Genomic DNA, 17,662 nt, shown 5'->3' with positions numbered 1-17,662 from the left:
TGTAAGAATGCAGGTGAAGAACGAGGGAAAATGAAGTTAACAACAGGAATGACAATAAAAATAAAACAGAACAGGAACAAATATTTTCTGTTTCTTGCAAGAGAGGGACGGGGTTTAGGAAGCCGTGCATTTCTGCTGCGATATACTGGACACACAGTAACGGAGTGCCGGTAGCCCTAACTGCCTTCCCCGCGCAGCCATGAAGATCGAGGAAGTGCAGTCCACAACCAAGAAGCAGCGGGTGGCTTCCCACACGCACATCAAAGGCCTCGGTTTGAAGGTCGCCTCTCCCATCCCGTTGTTGTTTCTGTTTCCTTGTAAAACAAGCGTTCAACAAGCGTACATAGGTTCAGACTGCAAATTGTCATGCTATTACGTCCTGCTTTGGAGTTCTGATCGCAGAGCCGAGCCATAATAGCAGCTTTATCATGCAGAAATTATGCACATGGCATTCGTTTCATTAAAACAAACGTCCAAACAAGCATACACGTGTTCAAACTGCAAACTGTAATGCTATTAGTCTTGCTTCCGAGTTCTGATCACAGAGCCAAGCCATTACACCATTATTACCATATAGGAATTATGCATGGCTGGTTTCCCACACATCAAAAGACATAAAATGTTCAACTATATACAGTCATTCAGACTGCAAGTAACTGTTATCGTGTAAAGATCAGCACATGGCAGGTCTTGTTCCATGTTGCACTCTTGCGTGCTTGACCATCAGATGGACATGGCAGGTTCCGCACACAAAGAATGTTGGGTTCATATTGCATTCTTGCTTGCTTGGATTGCTGACTTGGTTAGCCACATTTTCTCGCCAATGCTTGGTGCTGACATGCCGGTTGGTTTCACATGTTCTCACAAACTCTTGTATGTCACATTCTTCTAGTCCAGTTTGTCTTGCATACAAATTTTCTACAATATGCAAACAATTACATGTTCATAAGTGGTGCATGGCTTGAGTAACATGGTGTTTGGCTTGACACAAGCATGTGCAAAGTGGCATCACTATGTTGTCTTGTGCATTTCTGTCCAAAAAATTTCCATTTTTTAACAGTTCTAGTCAATCTCATATACTCTTTGCTCAATCAAATGAGTTGACAGGATGGAGGGCTCAGTTTTTATGCATGTTGGCCCTTGCAAGTCATTTTTTCAGCTTTGATGCATGTTGGATCTTTTCAAGCTATTTCTTCAATGGTGCATTTCTTGAAGCTTTAAGGATTGGCTACCCATACCTTGTCCGCCGAGGCATTAGGCTTGAAAATTGGGCTCTTAAGTGGTTCAAAAATCAGTTTTCATACTTCACTTGAGTGAGGGGGTTTCGATAAGTCATGCAACAACATTTAGTAATGTCTAGAAGTGGTACTCTAACCTGCTAGACCTGTTCAATACAAGTTTAATTTATCAACCTTAATAGATTGATGTTGCCATCTGGCCATTGTTGTATTTGTGTCAAGCCTCACCACTTTATTATTGGGTCATTTGCATGCAGTGGTACTTTGTGCAATCAATATGCTCTGTTTACATGTAATGCGCTTATGTATACTACTTGCTTGTATTATTGAAAGGCCTGTTTTTTTTTCGCTTGTAATTCTCTTTAGACATCTTTACTTCACATGCCATATGGATGAATTTTATGACATCTCTTTGTGTAGGCACAACTTAGATCAATTGGTAACTGCTGCAATAACTAACAATTTTGTAACATGCAGTTTAACAAATTTATTGGCCATGTGATTGCTTTATCAAAGTTGAATGACTGAAGAGGTTGGCGTTTCTTACAATCAGGAAGATGGAACAGCTTTGGGTATGGGATCAGGTTTTGTCGGTCAAGAACAGGCTAGAGAAGCAGCAGGGTTGGTGGTTGATATGATCCGACAAAAAAAGATGGCTGGACGAGCACTACTTCTTGCTGGTGCTCCAGGCACAGGAAAGACCGCTCTTGCTTTGGGAATATCTCAGGAGCTTGGAAGCAAGGTGAAGAATTTTTGTTTTTGGTCATTACAGAATGGGTTTTCTATGGACTTTATGTTATGGTAGGATGTTAGGGCTAACAAAATTAGTAAGAGTGTTTGTTAGACTTCTATCTATTGAAAATTTGTCAGGTAGAAATTATGCAAACTTGTTACAAGAACCAGTTACTTGTCGACGAACTTGTATTTTGTGGTTACCTGTCGAACCTGTGTTTTGTAGTCACAGAAGTTTTAAAAAAAAAGGTTTGATGGCTTGGAATCCATGTTTCAAAATGTGTTACTTGTGTCGGAGACTCAAGAGTTGCGTTTTGAGGTGCATGGGAGGAAAGTTCCATCATGCCTTATGCTTGCTTTTATAGATATTTTTGCATTTATAGACTCGGGAGTTCGAGTCTCTTACAATCTAATTGTGTAAACTCTCATACATTTGTGTGATTTTATTTTGCTGAGCACATAGATTTCACTTTGCCAAACACTATCTTGACCCTACCTACCCTTTTAACCCAAGTAGATAGGTTGCAGGCTTGTCAAACCCCATGTGGATAGTCAACCATGATTGATGCTAGCAATTATTAGTTGGCCAGTATTGGTACTAGTAGTTGTAGTGACCATTGTTGGCCACTAGACCCTAGTGTACTAGTAGTTGTAGTGACTAGAAGAGGAGTAGGAGAGCTATGCCACATATTTGTTTTAAGGTTTTCTTGTAGCAAGAAAAAGCATGTAAGTTGGCATTTATGGCAGCTATTACCTTTGCTATATTTCTGTACCCTAACCTTGCCTTACACCGACTTTGGTTATGGAGGATGTAAAATTTTCCCTTTTATTGTGATTAATAGCCTTTAAAAAAAATGTAGACTCTTTAAATAGGGATATCTCAATGAAGATATCCATCACCTTTGCAAGTTTGATAGGTTCTTGGACAACTCATGTGCACCTATTGACTGATGCCTTGGTTGCTTTGCTGTGGGATCTCTAAGTTATGAAAAGAGGGTGGAGATGTGACGTGCACACCATCTAGGGCATTGTGCTTTTTGGGCTTGAGAGGGGGTGTTGAGCCACTAATATTAGGGATTTCGCCCAATTATAATTATGGTGCATTAACCTTTATTTTAGGCTCCTTAAAACAGCCCCAACAAGCAAATAATGCAAAATTACCAAAAATAAATGGCTTATTTTGATAGTAGGCCTAATGTATCCCCAATCCTCTATAAATAGGAGTCGTGTGTGCGCGTATCCTCAATCCCTCATTCTAGCCAGCTACCCTTAGCACTTTTGAGTCTACCTTTGCTAGCCACACCCCTTTTGGAGGACATCATCAATTTGTGGAGCCTTCTCCAAGTGCTGCCTTGCTGTCTTTATACAAGCGACTTGTTTTTAAGTCTTGCTGCTGCATTTGTTGGTTCTACTAGCTACCCAGCTGCGCACAAGTTCCGTGTATATTGGTGACCTGTTTTTCAATTAGTCCAATTGCCTACAATATTAGATCTACCTGTGTATGTTTGCTTCCTAGGCTGCCAAGTATTCATCAACTTGGAAATAAAGAAAGTCGAATAGTGATTGGATCAAGTAGAACAAATACAAGAGGCCATGTGTGTAGTATGCATTCATCAACTCACCTCTCAAATACAAAAAAGACAAGATGATCTAGCAATGACCACACCTTTTTCTTGGTTTTGGGGGGGGGGGGTAGGAGAATAAGCGAGTCAGTCAAAATTGATTTATAGGATGTAGTTAGCCTGGACCGGCATGTGGCAGTTTGATTGGCTTGGTTGATTGTCGAAACTTGCTTGCTTGCTGCCCTTGCACTTGCTTGCATTATGTGCAGTGCCCAAACTGCTTGCACTTGGCTATTGTCGTATACTTTGCATTTCTTTTTTTGCCATACCATTTCTTCACACCCCATGCATGCCGCTCTCGCTAGTAGCATCCCATATCACTCTATAATGGGATAAAAGTGTACTTGTCAGATGTGGATCATCATGGTCTTGTGAGTGAATGGTGGTTTTGTGCATGTCATTGTATCTTGTGCCAGCCACAATGTGTTGACGCTTTAATGCTAGTGAAACATCTCCCTATTATCCAAGGTGCATACAATGCATGACATAGGACATACACATGGCAAAGAATATAAAGGGAATGGACATTGGACTCTACCTCCTAGCTTGAGGGCCAATTGGCTCACCCTTGAGCTTTAGCTAGTAGTCTATGTGGTCATGAGCATGCCCCAAGAGCTTGCGTCCCATACCATTAGCCCACACTGTTATAGTGTGCGAATGTGTTGGCTTAGGGCTAAGAGTCCAAGAGTGGTGATCACACAATGATATGCATTATAGGGTCTTGAGTCCTATGAATAGGTGTCACAAGGATGTGAAATTTTATCGCTTTGCTTAGCATTTGATTAAAAGTTAATCAAATGTGCTAATGTGACTTTCACATGTGAGGTGCAAGTTAATGAGTTCACAGTGTGGGACCCAAGACCTTGAGGTATCAGTTGGTGCAAGAGGAGAAAGTTGTAATAGGTTTTACTTGGGTGAAAATCAAAGGGCGATTGGCCCAAAAATCCATTAGTAGTTAAAGTTAAAGAAATATCGAAGGGGCGCTAGTTTTGGGTCAATAGAGTATCTACCGTCCAAGATTATTAAGGTAAAGTGTGCATTTCAGTTTACACTTCTTTATTGATTGTTGTAATTAAGTGCTTAATTAGATTTTACTACTCTATCGAGAAGGAAGATTGGTTTCAAAAACTATGGCTGAAGTCAAAGAGACGATAAGACAAACATCAAGGCACTTAATGAGGCTATGACTCATTTGGAGTCTTGCATGAGAACTGGCCATCATGCTAGGTGGACATGTGAACACACCTTCATGCTAGGTGGGAGGTCCAAGATCCTCAAAGTATGAACGTACAAATGATGTGCCAAAGATGTGCACAATGCAAATTGTCCACCTTTATTCTAAATGCTAATCTCGTAGGTTTTAGTGTAAGGACGCAAAAGTAAATGTAGCAATGAAAACATAAAAAATGCTGAAATAAATTGCTGAACACGAGAGAGAGAGAGAGAGAGATCACAAAAGAACATTGCAAAGAAGAGAACTTAGAAGAATGCTTGGAAAATAGAATCCATGTACCAAACACGGGAATGATGTGTACAACAATGAGTCATTGGCACTGGCTCCCTCTCTTCACATAACCTGTAGGTGATTATATGATTGATTGAGGAGGGAGCTTGGTATATAAAGGACAAATAAATACCACAATAGTAGTAGGTCGGCCAGCAATAAATGCCAATACACATCATAATGACCATAGAAAAAGTCTAAAATACCTAGCTATGCCGACATAGCTTAGGCTCATATATGAATTATCTAGATTGTTAACATCCTCTTTGAGATCATGGGTGATTTGATACAATACAAGGACACAATGATGACGCATCATAGTCCATACAACAAAGAATCACTAAGTGAGAAACATGGATACCCAAGTAGTGGGTGATTAAGCTACCTCCAAGATGCCTTGGAGAGAGCCTGTACCAACCCTTGAAAAATAGAGAAGAATCATAATAGATCTTTGTGTTTGTCAACAATGTCTGGCAATAGCATACAAGATCATGCTGCTAAAAATGCCTCTGAACATATGTAACCATGGATTCCCTGCCTTTGGCCAAATCGCCAAAGTGTCCCCTCATATGATCTTGGACTAGGAGCCAATCCTTCTCTCTTTCAAATAAGAGCCATCATGAACTTTAATGTCAATCCTAGCTCTAGGATTTGACCTTGCTAGACTTCAGTCGATGCGTCAAGGAAGTCCCTCTCTGGAACCTATGCACTTGTATACTTGTATAGATGAGGCTCATCGACCCCACCTCACCATCCTCTCATATTCCTCTTTAGCATGATGACTGTGCAGTAAATGACTTAGCGGATGATTGCTTCTTCTCATTCTTCTTCCTTCAAGTTGCTAGCATTTTGCAATCCTTGCACAAATGTCCCTTCTTACCACAATGATAACACTAGGCCTTCGAGTTCTTCTTGTTACTCCTCTTTGAATTTGTAAAGGTCTCATTGGAGGCACTAGATTGTGATGGAAGCCTCCCTTGTAATCGCAAAAATGTCTCATGCTCAAGCAACATTAAGAACATCTGTAGAAAATTATTGGGTGTCGATGAAGTTTGAGCCCACAGAGCATTGGCCACTCCATCAAACTCTGGAGGAAGCTTATATAGCACAGTCCCCACAAGATGGGGCCTCTAGAAGGGTGGACCGCATGTGTTGAAGTTGTTCATGTACTAGTGTGACATGAAGTAAGAAAGATTGAATTGTATCCTTTGGCTCGAATTTCATTTGTTGGAGCTGGCCATAAAGAGTGACAGCATGCATCGGTGATGGAGCCTCGTACAACATTTGAAGCTTCTTCCAAATTGAGGAAGAAGTCCTGTAGGTGGTGATTGCTGGAAGAACTTCTTTGGAGATATAGTGAAGAAGAGCACAACAAGCACGGGCAACATCAATATCCCATGCGAGCACAGCTTCTTCATCGTTGTCCTAGTCAAAATGATCAAAATGAGTTGGAAGAGGATTAGGTCGCTTACAAGCTCTTGATACAGGGTACCACAAACGCTTCTGCACAAACAAGCTTTCATAACAACACTCTAGGTTAGGTAATTAGGGCTGTATAATTTGTCATCGGTAAAACAGTAGGGGGGAGCCATTCGGAGAGGATAGGAAGAGAAAATAAAGGAAAGAAGAGGAGGAGAGAGAGAGAATACAACTAACCAACAACATAGACTGCAAAAAAGAGTTCAAACGCAGGTTACACCAGCTGATCACAAAAACCGACTGCAAGGAAAGAGATTACAGCCTACAGACACTGTCAAACGCAAGAGAATGATGTCGCTCAGCCTACGAAGGCAGTAAATGCAGGAAACACAGCAGCTGATCAGATAAACACAGGTTAGTCATGAATAAAATAATGCAAAAAATCAAAATGCAGCCTGCTGGACCAAAATGCAACCTATAGACGGCTGGAAACATGGGGATAGTAGGCTGTAGGCAGTGTGCAGCAGTCGGGAAAAGGCAATGATCAGTAGGGGCAGATCTGTAATCAGCAGAAAACAATAGTAGGAGTGTAGATCCTGAAATTTGATACGAGGTCAGATGTGGATGCAACAATGGAAGCATAAACAAATGTTGAAATAAATTGCTGAACACAAGATAGAACAGAAAGAAAGAGAGGACAAAGAAGAACACTGCAAAGAAGAGAACTTATAAGAATGCTCAGGAATGAAATCCGTATGCCAAACATGAGAATGATGCGTACAACAGTAAGTCACTGGCTCGTAGGCGCTGCCTCCCTCTCTTTGTAGAACCTATAGGTGATGATATAACTGATTGGGGAGGGTATATAAAGACAAAACAATGCCAAAATAGTAGTAGGTCGGTCAGCAATAAATGCCCAAATACACATCATAATGACCATAGAAAAATGCTTAAAATACCTAGCCATGCTTAGCTCAAACTCACACATGAATTGTCTAGATTGCTAATAGGATCAGACATGTTCTGTAGGATTCACCTTACATTTGAAACATAATCCATGATTATCACAGGATTTGGGGTCTATTCCAAGTGAAAGCAGGTAGTAAATCCTCACTTCATTAATAATAGTGTATATAGTATAAACTTGGGACTGTCATGATTGGACTCAAACCAACTTTGAATCCACAGTAGTTCCGGTCATAGACTTTCATTGGCTAAGCCCAAAAAATGACAGCATCAAATTTGTGCCCAATTTCATAGAGTAATCTCTTCCATGGGCATCCAATTGTGTTCCCTTGACTCACTCCATAGTTTCTCTTAGAAACGTGGTCAGTTCTCACAAAAGTGCATAGAAAATACTTTCTTCATGACAAAAGTGACTAAGAAGTGCTTTAATGCTGAGATCTCTGAGGATCTGAGGCCCTAGAACTGGGATTTTAGAATACACTTGAAATGGCCTGCCAATCTGGTCACCCATGCACTCCACGCGGATTTGGCTGCTCCCCTGTCCCACGACTTACAAATTGTCTCTTCAATCTCCATGGTTGGAGCTCATCAAAACTGTTTCAAAGCTCAAGTTACAGTAGCCAAACAGGGTGTGGACCACCAAGGAATGAAGGGGTGGGGGGGGTGGGGAAGAGAGAGCTGCAAATGGCATACTTCTGAATGCATTTGAGGCCCATGCGAGTGCTGCTCATTCTCAAAACATAAGTGGCTACCCAAACTTTCAGAATTGGCCTGCTCAAACTTGAATAGTAAGTGGCTGTGTGAACTTTGATCAAACTTTCGTTAAATGAAAGTTTCATTGTTTGCACTTGAGGCCCATGCGAGTGCTGCTCATTCTCAAAACATAAGTGGCTACCTCAACTTTCAGAATTGGCCTGCTCAAACTTGAATAGTAAGTGGCTGTATGAACTTTGATCAAACTTTTGTTAAATGAAAGTTTCATTGTTTTAACCTTAGAAACTCACACTTCAAAGGTTTTGAGCTCATTCTTTGGTTTTGCCATATTGCCATTGTGCCACAAGTCCTGGGCCTGCTGCCCAATGCATATCCAATTCCCATATCCATCACTGTGAGTGCAGTGGCCACCATGCATAGGGTGAGGGGGAATGAGTATCAAAGTACTTTTCTTGTATGAAGTCAACTAAAGCTAGATGTTGTTTTACCGTTTTACATTCTGCTGAGTGCCTAATTTGTTTGCCCATATCCATCACTGCCAGTGCAATGGTCATGATGCCCAAAGCTAGGGTACCAAAATCAAGGTACCTACAATTTAAAATCTTATGTGAAGTTAACTAAAGGTAAGTGTTGATTCACATTTCACTTTTGAGCTGGTGTGGCTTCTTTTGGTTTTGTTTTGCTAGTGGTGAATATGACTTTTGTTTGGCCTCTTGTGCATCCAATTATCCTTTAATTCAGCAACCTTTATTTTGTTTGTTTGTTTGGGGAGAGAGAGAGAGAGAGAGAGAGAGAGAGAGAGAGAGAGAGAGAGAGATGTGCACTGTTACTTTTTAGGTACCATTTTGTCCAATGGTGGGCTCGGAAGTCTACTCCTCAGAAGTCAAGAAAACAGAAGTTTTAATGGAGAATTTCCGTCGTGCAATTGGGTTGAGGATAAAAGAAAACAAAGAAGTGTATGAGGGTGAAGTAAGTTGTCCTGGCACTATGAAATCAAAGTAGTTTAAGTGCAGTATTCACTGTATGAAAAGAATGGCACACTGAGTTTTTGGACAGTCAGCTTACAATCATGGCTCTGGGACCATTCTGCAGAGCTTTTGATTTTTAAATTTTAAATGTCATTTGTCTTTGCATGCATGCATGTCCTTGTGTGAGTACTTCAGTCGATATTATGTTAAGAAATGCACTTGTCTCACCAAGGTACATAAAGTTTTTGAGTTTTTAATGTGGAAACACTTGTGTTATACTTTTTGTAGGTCACAGAGCTGACACCTGAAGAAACAGAAAGTCTCACAGGTGGGTATGGGAAAAGTATAAGCCATGTGATCATTGGACTGAAGACTGTGAAGGGAACAAAACAGTTGAAGCTTGATCCCACAATTTATGATGCTTTAATTAAAGAAAAGGCAAGTTACCCTGATAGTGCTTTAGCAGACTAACTATGACAGAAATCTGGTTTTGAGTTTTAAATTTTGGTCACCAGGTCACAGTAGGGGACGTGATCTACATTGAAGCTAATAGTGGTGCAGTCAAGCGAGTGGGCCGAAGTGATGCATTTGCTACTGAGTTTGATCTTGAGGCTGAAGAATATGTCCCTCTTCCCAAAGGGGATGTGCATAAAAAGAAAGAGATTGTACAGGTAATTTCAAATAGCTGAAAATCATAATTAGGATGAAGATTTAAGATAGTCACAAGTTGAAATTGCTAAAGGATTTATGTCCTTTATTATAAAAGAAGTTTAGTGATGTGCAGATGACTGTAAGCTTTCACTGAGTCTTTCTAGCTTAGTTCTGGGTTCTCTTTGGCAATAGTCAAGGGATACAGCTTTCATGTTTGTCTTTCATATAGGTAACTGATAAGAATCAACAAGGAGTCTTATATTCAAGGCAAGTGTAGGCTGATGCAACTTTTTGTGCATGTTTTAAGGTGATTTCCTGCCAATGAAATAGTGGGTTGTTGTCAGCTGCTCTTCATGTCAATAGTATGGCTCTCTCAAGTCCATGTGCTTCAGACACTTAATGCTAGGTAGAGCTTTGTTCTAGTTCAGCTGAGCACACTTGCTTACAATAGGACTGCTTGGACAAACATGCTCTGGCTAGGGGTAGGGTGCACACTGTTGTCTGGCCAGGCAGTACACAGGCAAGGAAAGTGGCTCGTGTATAATGAGAATCCTATGTGGTTGCCAAGGCAGACAGAGCTGCAGTTGACTGTCCGAGCTTGAAATAAGTAGGTGGCATCAGGCTAGCTTTATGATGTTGAGTGGAATTGCCCAGTCCAGCCCTTGCCATGCCAATCAGTTAAGGAGTCTTATGAAAAATATTCGTGCACATTTATATTTTAGGCCAGTTGGTAGTCTCATCCACTTATCGGGGTGGTGTGAGCTGATGGTATGGGACATCAGTCTCTTCAATGAGCCTGGCCCGATACGTTGGTATGAAAAGTATTCCTGCACATTTAGATTTTAGGCCAGTTGCTAGTCTCACCCACACATTGGAGTGGTGTGAGCTGGTGGTATGGGACATCAGTCTTTTCAATGAGTTTGACCTGATATGTTGGTCTTGGGCTTGGGAGTGAGCTTGCTTTGGCTTTATTGCTGGGAAGTGAGCTTGATGTCTGTCCCTCTGTTTCTTCTTTTGTGCATCAATTGCTTGTCATGTTGTGTGCAGGTTAGATCTATGTGGGTGTGCAATTAATCTTTTTTTTTTGGTACGAGTAGTTGTTACACAGTCAATATGGAATTTCCTTTGTTCGCCACATGGGTTCACATTATCAAATTTATTTGTGTGTAACATCCTGAAGTAGTAGCCACCGTAGGATGTAGCTTTTTCCAGTTCTAGGTTCTCTTTAAATTGTGCAGAGCATGTGTGTCCCATACACTGCAACTCCTGTAGTGGAAAACTGCAACAAGAGTTTTCTTTCTTTTCTCCTGAGATAAAACACACCCAAAGACCCACAAGGAGGGGTGCCTCCTCTCCAAATGTTTGGCAAGAGATGGGGAAGCGCCATGCTGGTGTTATTCCTATGCATAGAGAGGATAGCTTGCAAGCTGAATGAGCAGTGGAGCTTGATCACATTGGGACCCTTTTTGGTGACTCTACCAACAAGAAAGACCAGTTGAGTGTTCGAGTGGCAAGAGCCTGGCTTCCATGAACACCATGTGAACATAGGTGTCCAACCAAGTGATGGACCTAGCAAGACTTGAACCCCATCACCTTTGGGACAATGGTACAAGTTTCTCTAAGCAGAACTACTAGATTATGAGTTTCTAAATGGTTATGGCTTCTAGATGTTTAATTACCATTGAAACTTATCTACTGAATGCCTTCTTGGAGTCTTACCTTTCTTTTAGCTATACACACTTCGTCTTTTACAAATTACTCAAGTCAAACTTGGTCTATCTCTTTTGAATTTTCTTGAAGGAGTGTGCCCGTGTTGATCAAGCCTAGCTATGTCTTGGAGGTGAATCAAAGCTCTGTTTACACCAGTTTACTCTATTCTCTTCTTTCTAGAATTAGGGTTCGATCACAACATTATCTTTCTGACTGCATAGGAAGCCAATTTTCAGTTTCTGATATGCTATTTTTAGATTAGATATGATGTTTGTATGCAGATTTGGGATCCTTTGAACTCAGGAAGAAAATGTATTCTCAATGTGCGAGCTTTTCACTTTTTGTCAATATTCTGCAACGCTTTCTGTGAACTTCCTATAGTGTAGCTTCTCCATTTCGTTCCTGGAGAAGTTGGGCATCAAGGAGTCCAGCTGACAAAGTTATTGGGAGCTGAATGCATTTCTTTTTTGTGTATGCGATACATCTAACTGCTGTTTAATCTGTGATTCCAGGATGTAACTTTACATGACTTGGATGCTGCAAATGCGCGGCCCCAGGGAGGACAAGACATTCTCTCATTGATGGGCCAAATGATGAAACCCAGGAAAACTGAAATCACTGAGAGACTGCGACAAGAAATCAACAAGGTTGGTCAATTCTCCCCTGCAGCTGCCTTTTTCTCTTTTCCCCCTTCCTTTTCTGTGGTGCTCTGGCTCTCTTCCATTTTAGAGAATTGTTCATTCTATCCTACATCAGGTTTCTCTCCCTTTCATTCTTATAATGTGTGCACTCGTGCATGTGTACATGCAGTACATGCATGAAAGTATTGGAGGGAGGCTTTTTTCCCAAGCAGCATTGAGCTAAATTTAAAATTGAGTTTCTTTAACATTTAAAGATTAGACACAACTGACTCTTAGCATTATTCATCATTGCAGGTTGTAAATCGGTATATCAATCAAGGTGTGGCAGAGCTGGTACCAGGAGTTCTTTTCATTGATGAGGTGCTTACCTAATAGCCACCTCTTTTATTTCTGAGTCCTTGTTAGCCTCTTTACTGGAGCAAATGACTCTATTACCATCAGAGGTTTTTGATGGTGCATGTTAAGTTTTTTAGATAATAGTACAACATGCATGTTTATTTATGATGTGATCAAGTCATGTATGTTTTGAGTTATGTCACAAGAAAATTGGATGCTTTATGTTGTGTTGCCATTTGACCATATTGAAAGAAAATTGGATAGTATTGTTTTGGAAAGGAAATATGTAAGGCCATGATCAAAGGTCCATAAGATGGTATGATGGAGGTTTTCTGTATATTTCTTTACAAGTTTGAAACAATCAAATGAGAAAATGAGGCAGTGCAGGAAGGATAGCTTCAATGGCAGTGAAGGCCTAGATATTAAGACCAGAAGTTTAAAGATGACTCAAAGGTCTATGAGGTCAAAATATTAAATATACTGCATTATGATTGGATTACCATCTAAATAGAGGTTCAAGATGCAACCTTTAGAAAACTTTGTTTCAGGGCTGATGAAACAAGAAATGATATGGTTTTTGTGACTCCTCCTGCCGGGCTGAAGAGGCCCTTGGATCAAATAACATGTACAAGGAAAGACATGTGCTCGAGTACTTATTTTGATACAGATCTTGTTAACAATTACCTTCTTGATACAGATCTTGTTTACATGTTACGACAGTGTAACTTTATATGATGTTTTTACACCAGCTTACAATTCCACTATTGTGTTAAATTTAAGGTTGCAGTCTTTCAAGAGGTTTTGCAGGTTTGTTGAACTTGTCAAGATGCAGAGGAGGATTTCTTCTCTTTCTATTTGAACCTGTCTAGCTTATTCAGTGAATAAACTGATTGTTGACTGAGTTATTATGAGTGCATTATAAAGACTGGGTGCATATTCTAAATCTTTGTTAGCTGATTCTTATGTTCAGGTCCATATGCTGGATATGGAATGCTTTACATATCTGAACCGTGCACTTGAAAGCTCATTATCTCCAATTGTAATCTTTGCAACAAATCGTGGCATCTGCAATATCAGGTATGATCAGTTCTCTCGAAACATTTGAGCTTAGGAAAGGTAAATCAGAAAAAGTAAAGCTTCCAGAAGCTGTGCAGAGGAACAGACATTTCGAGCCCTCATGGTATTCCAGTTGATCTGCTTGACCGTGTGGTGATTATCCGAACACTTCCATACACATTTACAGAAATAGTGCAGGTATGGAGCTTTACCCAGCATTATCCAGAGGTTTTAGGTGAGTGGTGCTCAGAACTCACCACCCTTTTACTCTGGCAGATTTTAGCTATTCGCGCACAAGTTGAAGGTTTACAGGTGGATCAAGACAGTCTTGCCTACTTGGGGGAAATTGGAGAGAAGACATCCTTACGGTAGGATCTTTTCCTTTTCAAGTTAGCTGAAAAAGTTGAGAAGAAATATTGTTCCTTTTTATCTAGGTGTAATAGTGTAATAGTGGCTTCCTTGATTTTGCATGAGGTCAGGCATGCAGTTCAGCTGCTAACTCCTGCAAGTATAGTGGCCCGGACAAATGGCAGGGATGAAATTGTGAAGGTAAGCTTTTTGTTTGCAGGCTTGGCAGTTCAAATTTGTTTGGTAAAGGCTTATGACTATTTTATGTTTTTCAATGTGATGCAGAATGACTTGGAAAGTATCACAGAACTCTTTTTGGATGCCAGAGCATCTGCAAAGTTGCTACAGGAACAGCCTGATAAGTATGTGTCACAGTAATGGTGGTTCCACTCAGGATGATGCTCTGTGCTTTTGCCCTGGTAGGTGGTGTTATTTCACCTGAATGGCAAGATCATTCTCATGTTCTCAAGGCATCAACTGATAGAGTACCCATGCTGGCGAAATCCAGGAGAGAAGCCGATCCTTGCTGCTTGCAGCATACAAGTGTGTGATACAAAATGTACTGTTGGTGGAATTCCTCCACTGTGAGGATGTTACTACACGCTGTTAAGTGAGGGACCCTTCTGTTCACAACACCTGAAATGGGCAACTAATTTGGAAATTTTGTTGCCTCCATTGAAAAAGTCAATGTAGAGTTCCATGTACAGAGGGTTTGCTTCTTTATGCGCCTTTATTTTTTCGCAACTTCAGGTTGTCAAGTCCTACCTTTAAAAGTTGGCTATAACACCATAGTTTTTAAACAACGCAAAAAATAATATACTTTCTCAGAGTACTATGTACAATCATCCAAAGAGATGTTTCATGGCAACATAATTCCAGTAGGCTTTAGCTATCACCTTGTATTTGATTTTGAACATTACGAAAGGCCTCTACTAACTTGGCCCTCTTTCTTGTGCCTTCATGTCTAGCTTTATGAAACCTTGGTAAACTTTAGCATGTATGGTCTTGAACTTGTGAACCAGTCTAACATCTTGGATGGATGATCTTCCACTCATTCCACATAGCTGGGGAAAGTTGATTGGGAGCTTATCAAAATTGCAGTTTAAAAAATTTGGAAATCACAAAGAAAAGGTCTTCTTTGTGTATAGATGAGCCATTAGCATAACAACTTTCAAGTTGAATCTCATTATTAATCCGTTGCAAGAAATGTAGTGTCATCGTAGCTTTCACTTACTATATCATTGGAGAGAGAAAAGCTATGATTTTTAGCAACTTTCTCATTGCCTATATGAATTGGCTTGTTCCTAAGCTCATTCATGAGACCATGAAAGTGAAATCCGGAAGGGGCATCTCCCACCAAACCCCAATGAGAACTCAATTAAGCTTTAATACATGTAATCATTATGCTTGCTTTGTGAACTAAACATATCATCATTCAAAATCATGTCTAAGAGCTGAAAGTTATTGACAAAGGAATCCCTTTTAGGCTTCTCTTACATTCATGCGTTTCTTGTTGTTGTGCAACTTGTCATTCTTATTGCATAATCACATACTTGCCTTAAATCTAGTATTTAAGAGTTCTTACTTGATGGTATACTTAAATGTAGTAGTTAAGGTAAGAAGTTTCCCATCCACATTAATGACTCCTCCCGAAATACATCTATCTTCATCAAATCAATCAAAGAATAGCATTAGGCATTCTTCAAGCAGAAAAGAGTTCCCCTTCTTAGTGCCTCCACAAAGCAAACCCTTGAAACTTATTGATCTTGACATCAACTTGTTTTACTTTAGTTTCATGTGTTGGTAGCAGATCTAGTCCATATTACTTTTAAGGTTGGCACATGCTTGTTTTTCCTTGAGACACATGCCTTGAATATTCTAAGAGGTTCATATGATTTTGCTTTGACAGATGGCATCCTAGAAATAAGATCTAGCAACTCTCACCATCATTGAATTCTTCTAAAGCAACGTAGGTGTGTTTATCAATAAATGCATTTGCATGAGCTTTTTAAGTGACTTTATGTTTGCCTTGACCACTATTTGCATTTTGCTTTCCTTTGCCTTGATCCATGGTTTCATCCTCCTTATTAGCCATGCTCTTCAAACTAGTTTGTAATGTTGTCCTTGATTTGCTTGATATCACTACTAGTCCTTGGTAAGTCCTTTGACCTTAATGAATGTAGCTAGAATATACATTTACCGCACTTGTGAGCCCCTTCATTGGATATTGCTTTGATTGGGATCTTGTTTTGTTATTGCTCTATCTCCCTTCTGTTGTAGAATTGCATGAATTTGATTAACATCATCATCCTTTTAGTAGATTCTTCTCCTACATTTAGCATAATTCTTCTAGTTAGGTGCTTCTCCTTTATCATCTTAAACATGAATCCTGTTTGGACAATCATAGGTAAATTGAAACCTACCCTTCACACACAAAACAAGAATTTAAGAATGTTGTAAAACAAATTTAGCTTGATGACATGGGCTGCTGTTGTTGGAGGCTTTTTCCTTCAATGTGAAAGGATACATGGTCTCTTCTTTACCTTGACATACCTTGGGAGACTAACACATGTAGAATCTTTCTTAAAGTTGTAGTTTGAGAGGGAATTTCACTATCCATCCAATCTTGTAGGATGGGAAGGTGATATAAACCAAGCACTCGTGTTGGAGAGCATGAGTTGGAGAGAACTTATTTGTCCAAGGGATGACATATACTCTGTTTCTCGGTAATTCCAAAGTCTACCAATTATTCAATCCTTCTTTGCAAGGGAGCCATTAGAGCAAAATGGAAGCACTATCTCAACAAGAGAACTTCAGGTTGCCATGTTTCAAATAATCATCATTTAGACTCATACTCCCCTTGTAAAGTACAAGAAAAGGCCACTTGTTTTTAATTTGATTGGGGGTGAAGATCGTGAGTGCTCTCAAGGTCCTTTTTGTACTTAGAAGTTGTGCATTCTTCCTTTGATTAGGGAGGTGCAATCCTTCATGTATCACCTTTTTAGTTTGCGCTAGATTAGTTTGCCTAGTTTGAACAACTTCTGCTTGATCATGTTTTGATGCCTCTTGCCTTTTGCTAGTCATACGCCCAAAGTTTCTATGTGCATTATGAATCAATTTGAGTGCTTAAGTAGATGTTCTCAAGACTTTAGATGCCACTAGTTTTGGGAAAGATCACAGGCATAAGCAAAGGCTACTATTAGAAAACTCAAAAATCAATCATTTACCTAAGAGCTAGTTGCCAAAGTCCCATTATGATTAAAAGCCATGGTAAAATACTTGTGCCTATGAGACCATATGTGGACCAGCATATGACTATCCTTTGGATGTGTTTTTCTTTGGTTTGGGGGGGGGGGGGGGGGTCAAAGAATGCACCTCTAAGATGATCATGAGATTGGTAAAGGATTTTGCTTGTATAAGTTTTGTGCTTTCAACTTCTCTTTATCTCCTCTTTTTCCACTTTATGGATGGACGTGCACTTTTGTTTTCTTGTGTGACATGACAATATTAGTGGTCAATTGTCTCTCACTTTCATTATGGCTTTTGAAATGGCCTTAATGTTATAGGGAATGGTGCCTTTTAAGGGGCACTCTTAAACTCTTGTATCCTTGATTTTGCAAACATAAGTCTTATGTGGACATTGGGGTATGCGAAGAAACAAATTTCACTAGAAAATGTTTATAGACATCTATCATTATTCATGCAAGGGTGAAGAGTAAACAATCTCATGCAACAAAATTGAAAATCTTGAGAAGAA

General features: G+C 39.9%; 1 protein-coding gene across 2 annotated transcripts; it reads left to right on the top strand.

The window, feature by feature from the left end:
• Positions 1-14,874, top strand: RIN1 (P-loop containing nucleoside triphosphate hydrolases superfamily protein). 2 transcript variants are annotated; one of them, XM_087679654.1, is made up of 13 exons: positions 1-280; positions 1,792-1,980; positions 9,033-9,164; positions 9,452-9,601; positions 9,679-9,834; positions 12,037-12,171; positions 12,460-12,525; positions 13,472-13,578; positions 13,656-13,755; positions 13,834-13,925; positions 14,037-14,106; positions 14,191-14,324; positions 14,414-14,874. In XM_087679654.1, exons 1-12 carry the CDS (start codon positions 200-202, stop codon positions 14,281-14,283), a joined length of 1,371 nt encoding a protein of 456 aa, XP_087535780.1. In that variant the 5' UTR covers positions 1-199; the 3' UTR covers positions 14,284-14,324; positions 14,414-14,874. The 2 variants fall into 2 exon arrangements, with proteins under 2 accessions (XP_087535780.1, XP_087535779.1); XM_087679653.1 differs by having other exon boundaries at positions 14,191-14,872.
• The last annotated feature ends 2,788 nt before the right edge of the window (positions 14,875-17,662 follow it).

The sequence above is a fragment of the Lygodium microphyllum genome, chromosome 6 (assembly GCF_053477565.2).
Source record: "Lygodium microphyllum isolate KBCC chromosome 6, Lygodium_microphyllum_v1.1.10, whole genome shotgun sequence".
NCBI classification, from domain to species: Eukaryota; Viridiplantae; Streptophyta; class Polypodiopsida; order Schizaeales; family Lygodiaceae; genus Lygodium; species Lygodium microphyllum.
This window is presented reverse-complemented; position numbering and strand designations above follow the sequence as displayed.

Coding starts and splice junctions, on each gene's coding strand:
- RIN1 (XM_087679654.1), top strand. CDS start 200: ATGAAGATCGAGGAAGTGCAGTCCACAACCAAGAAGCAGCGGGTGGCT. Junction 281..1,791: donor TCAAAGGCCTCGGTTTGAAG/GTCGCCTCTCCC, acceptor TCTTACAATCAG/GAAGATGGAACAGCTTTGGG. Junction 9,835..12,036: donor AAAAGAAAGAGATTGTACAG/GTAATTTCAAAT, acceptor CTGTGATTCCAG/GATGTAACTTTACATGACTT.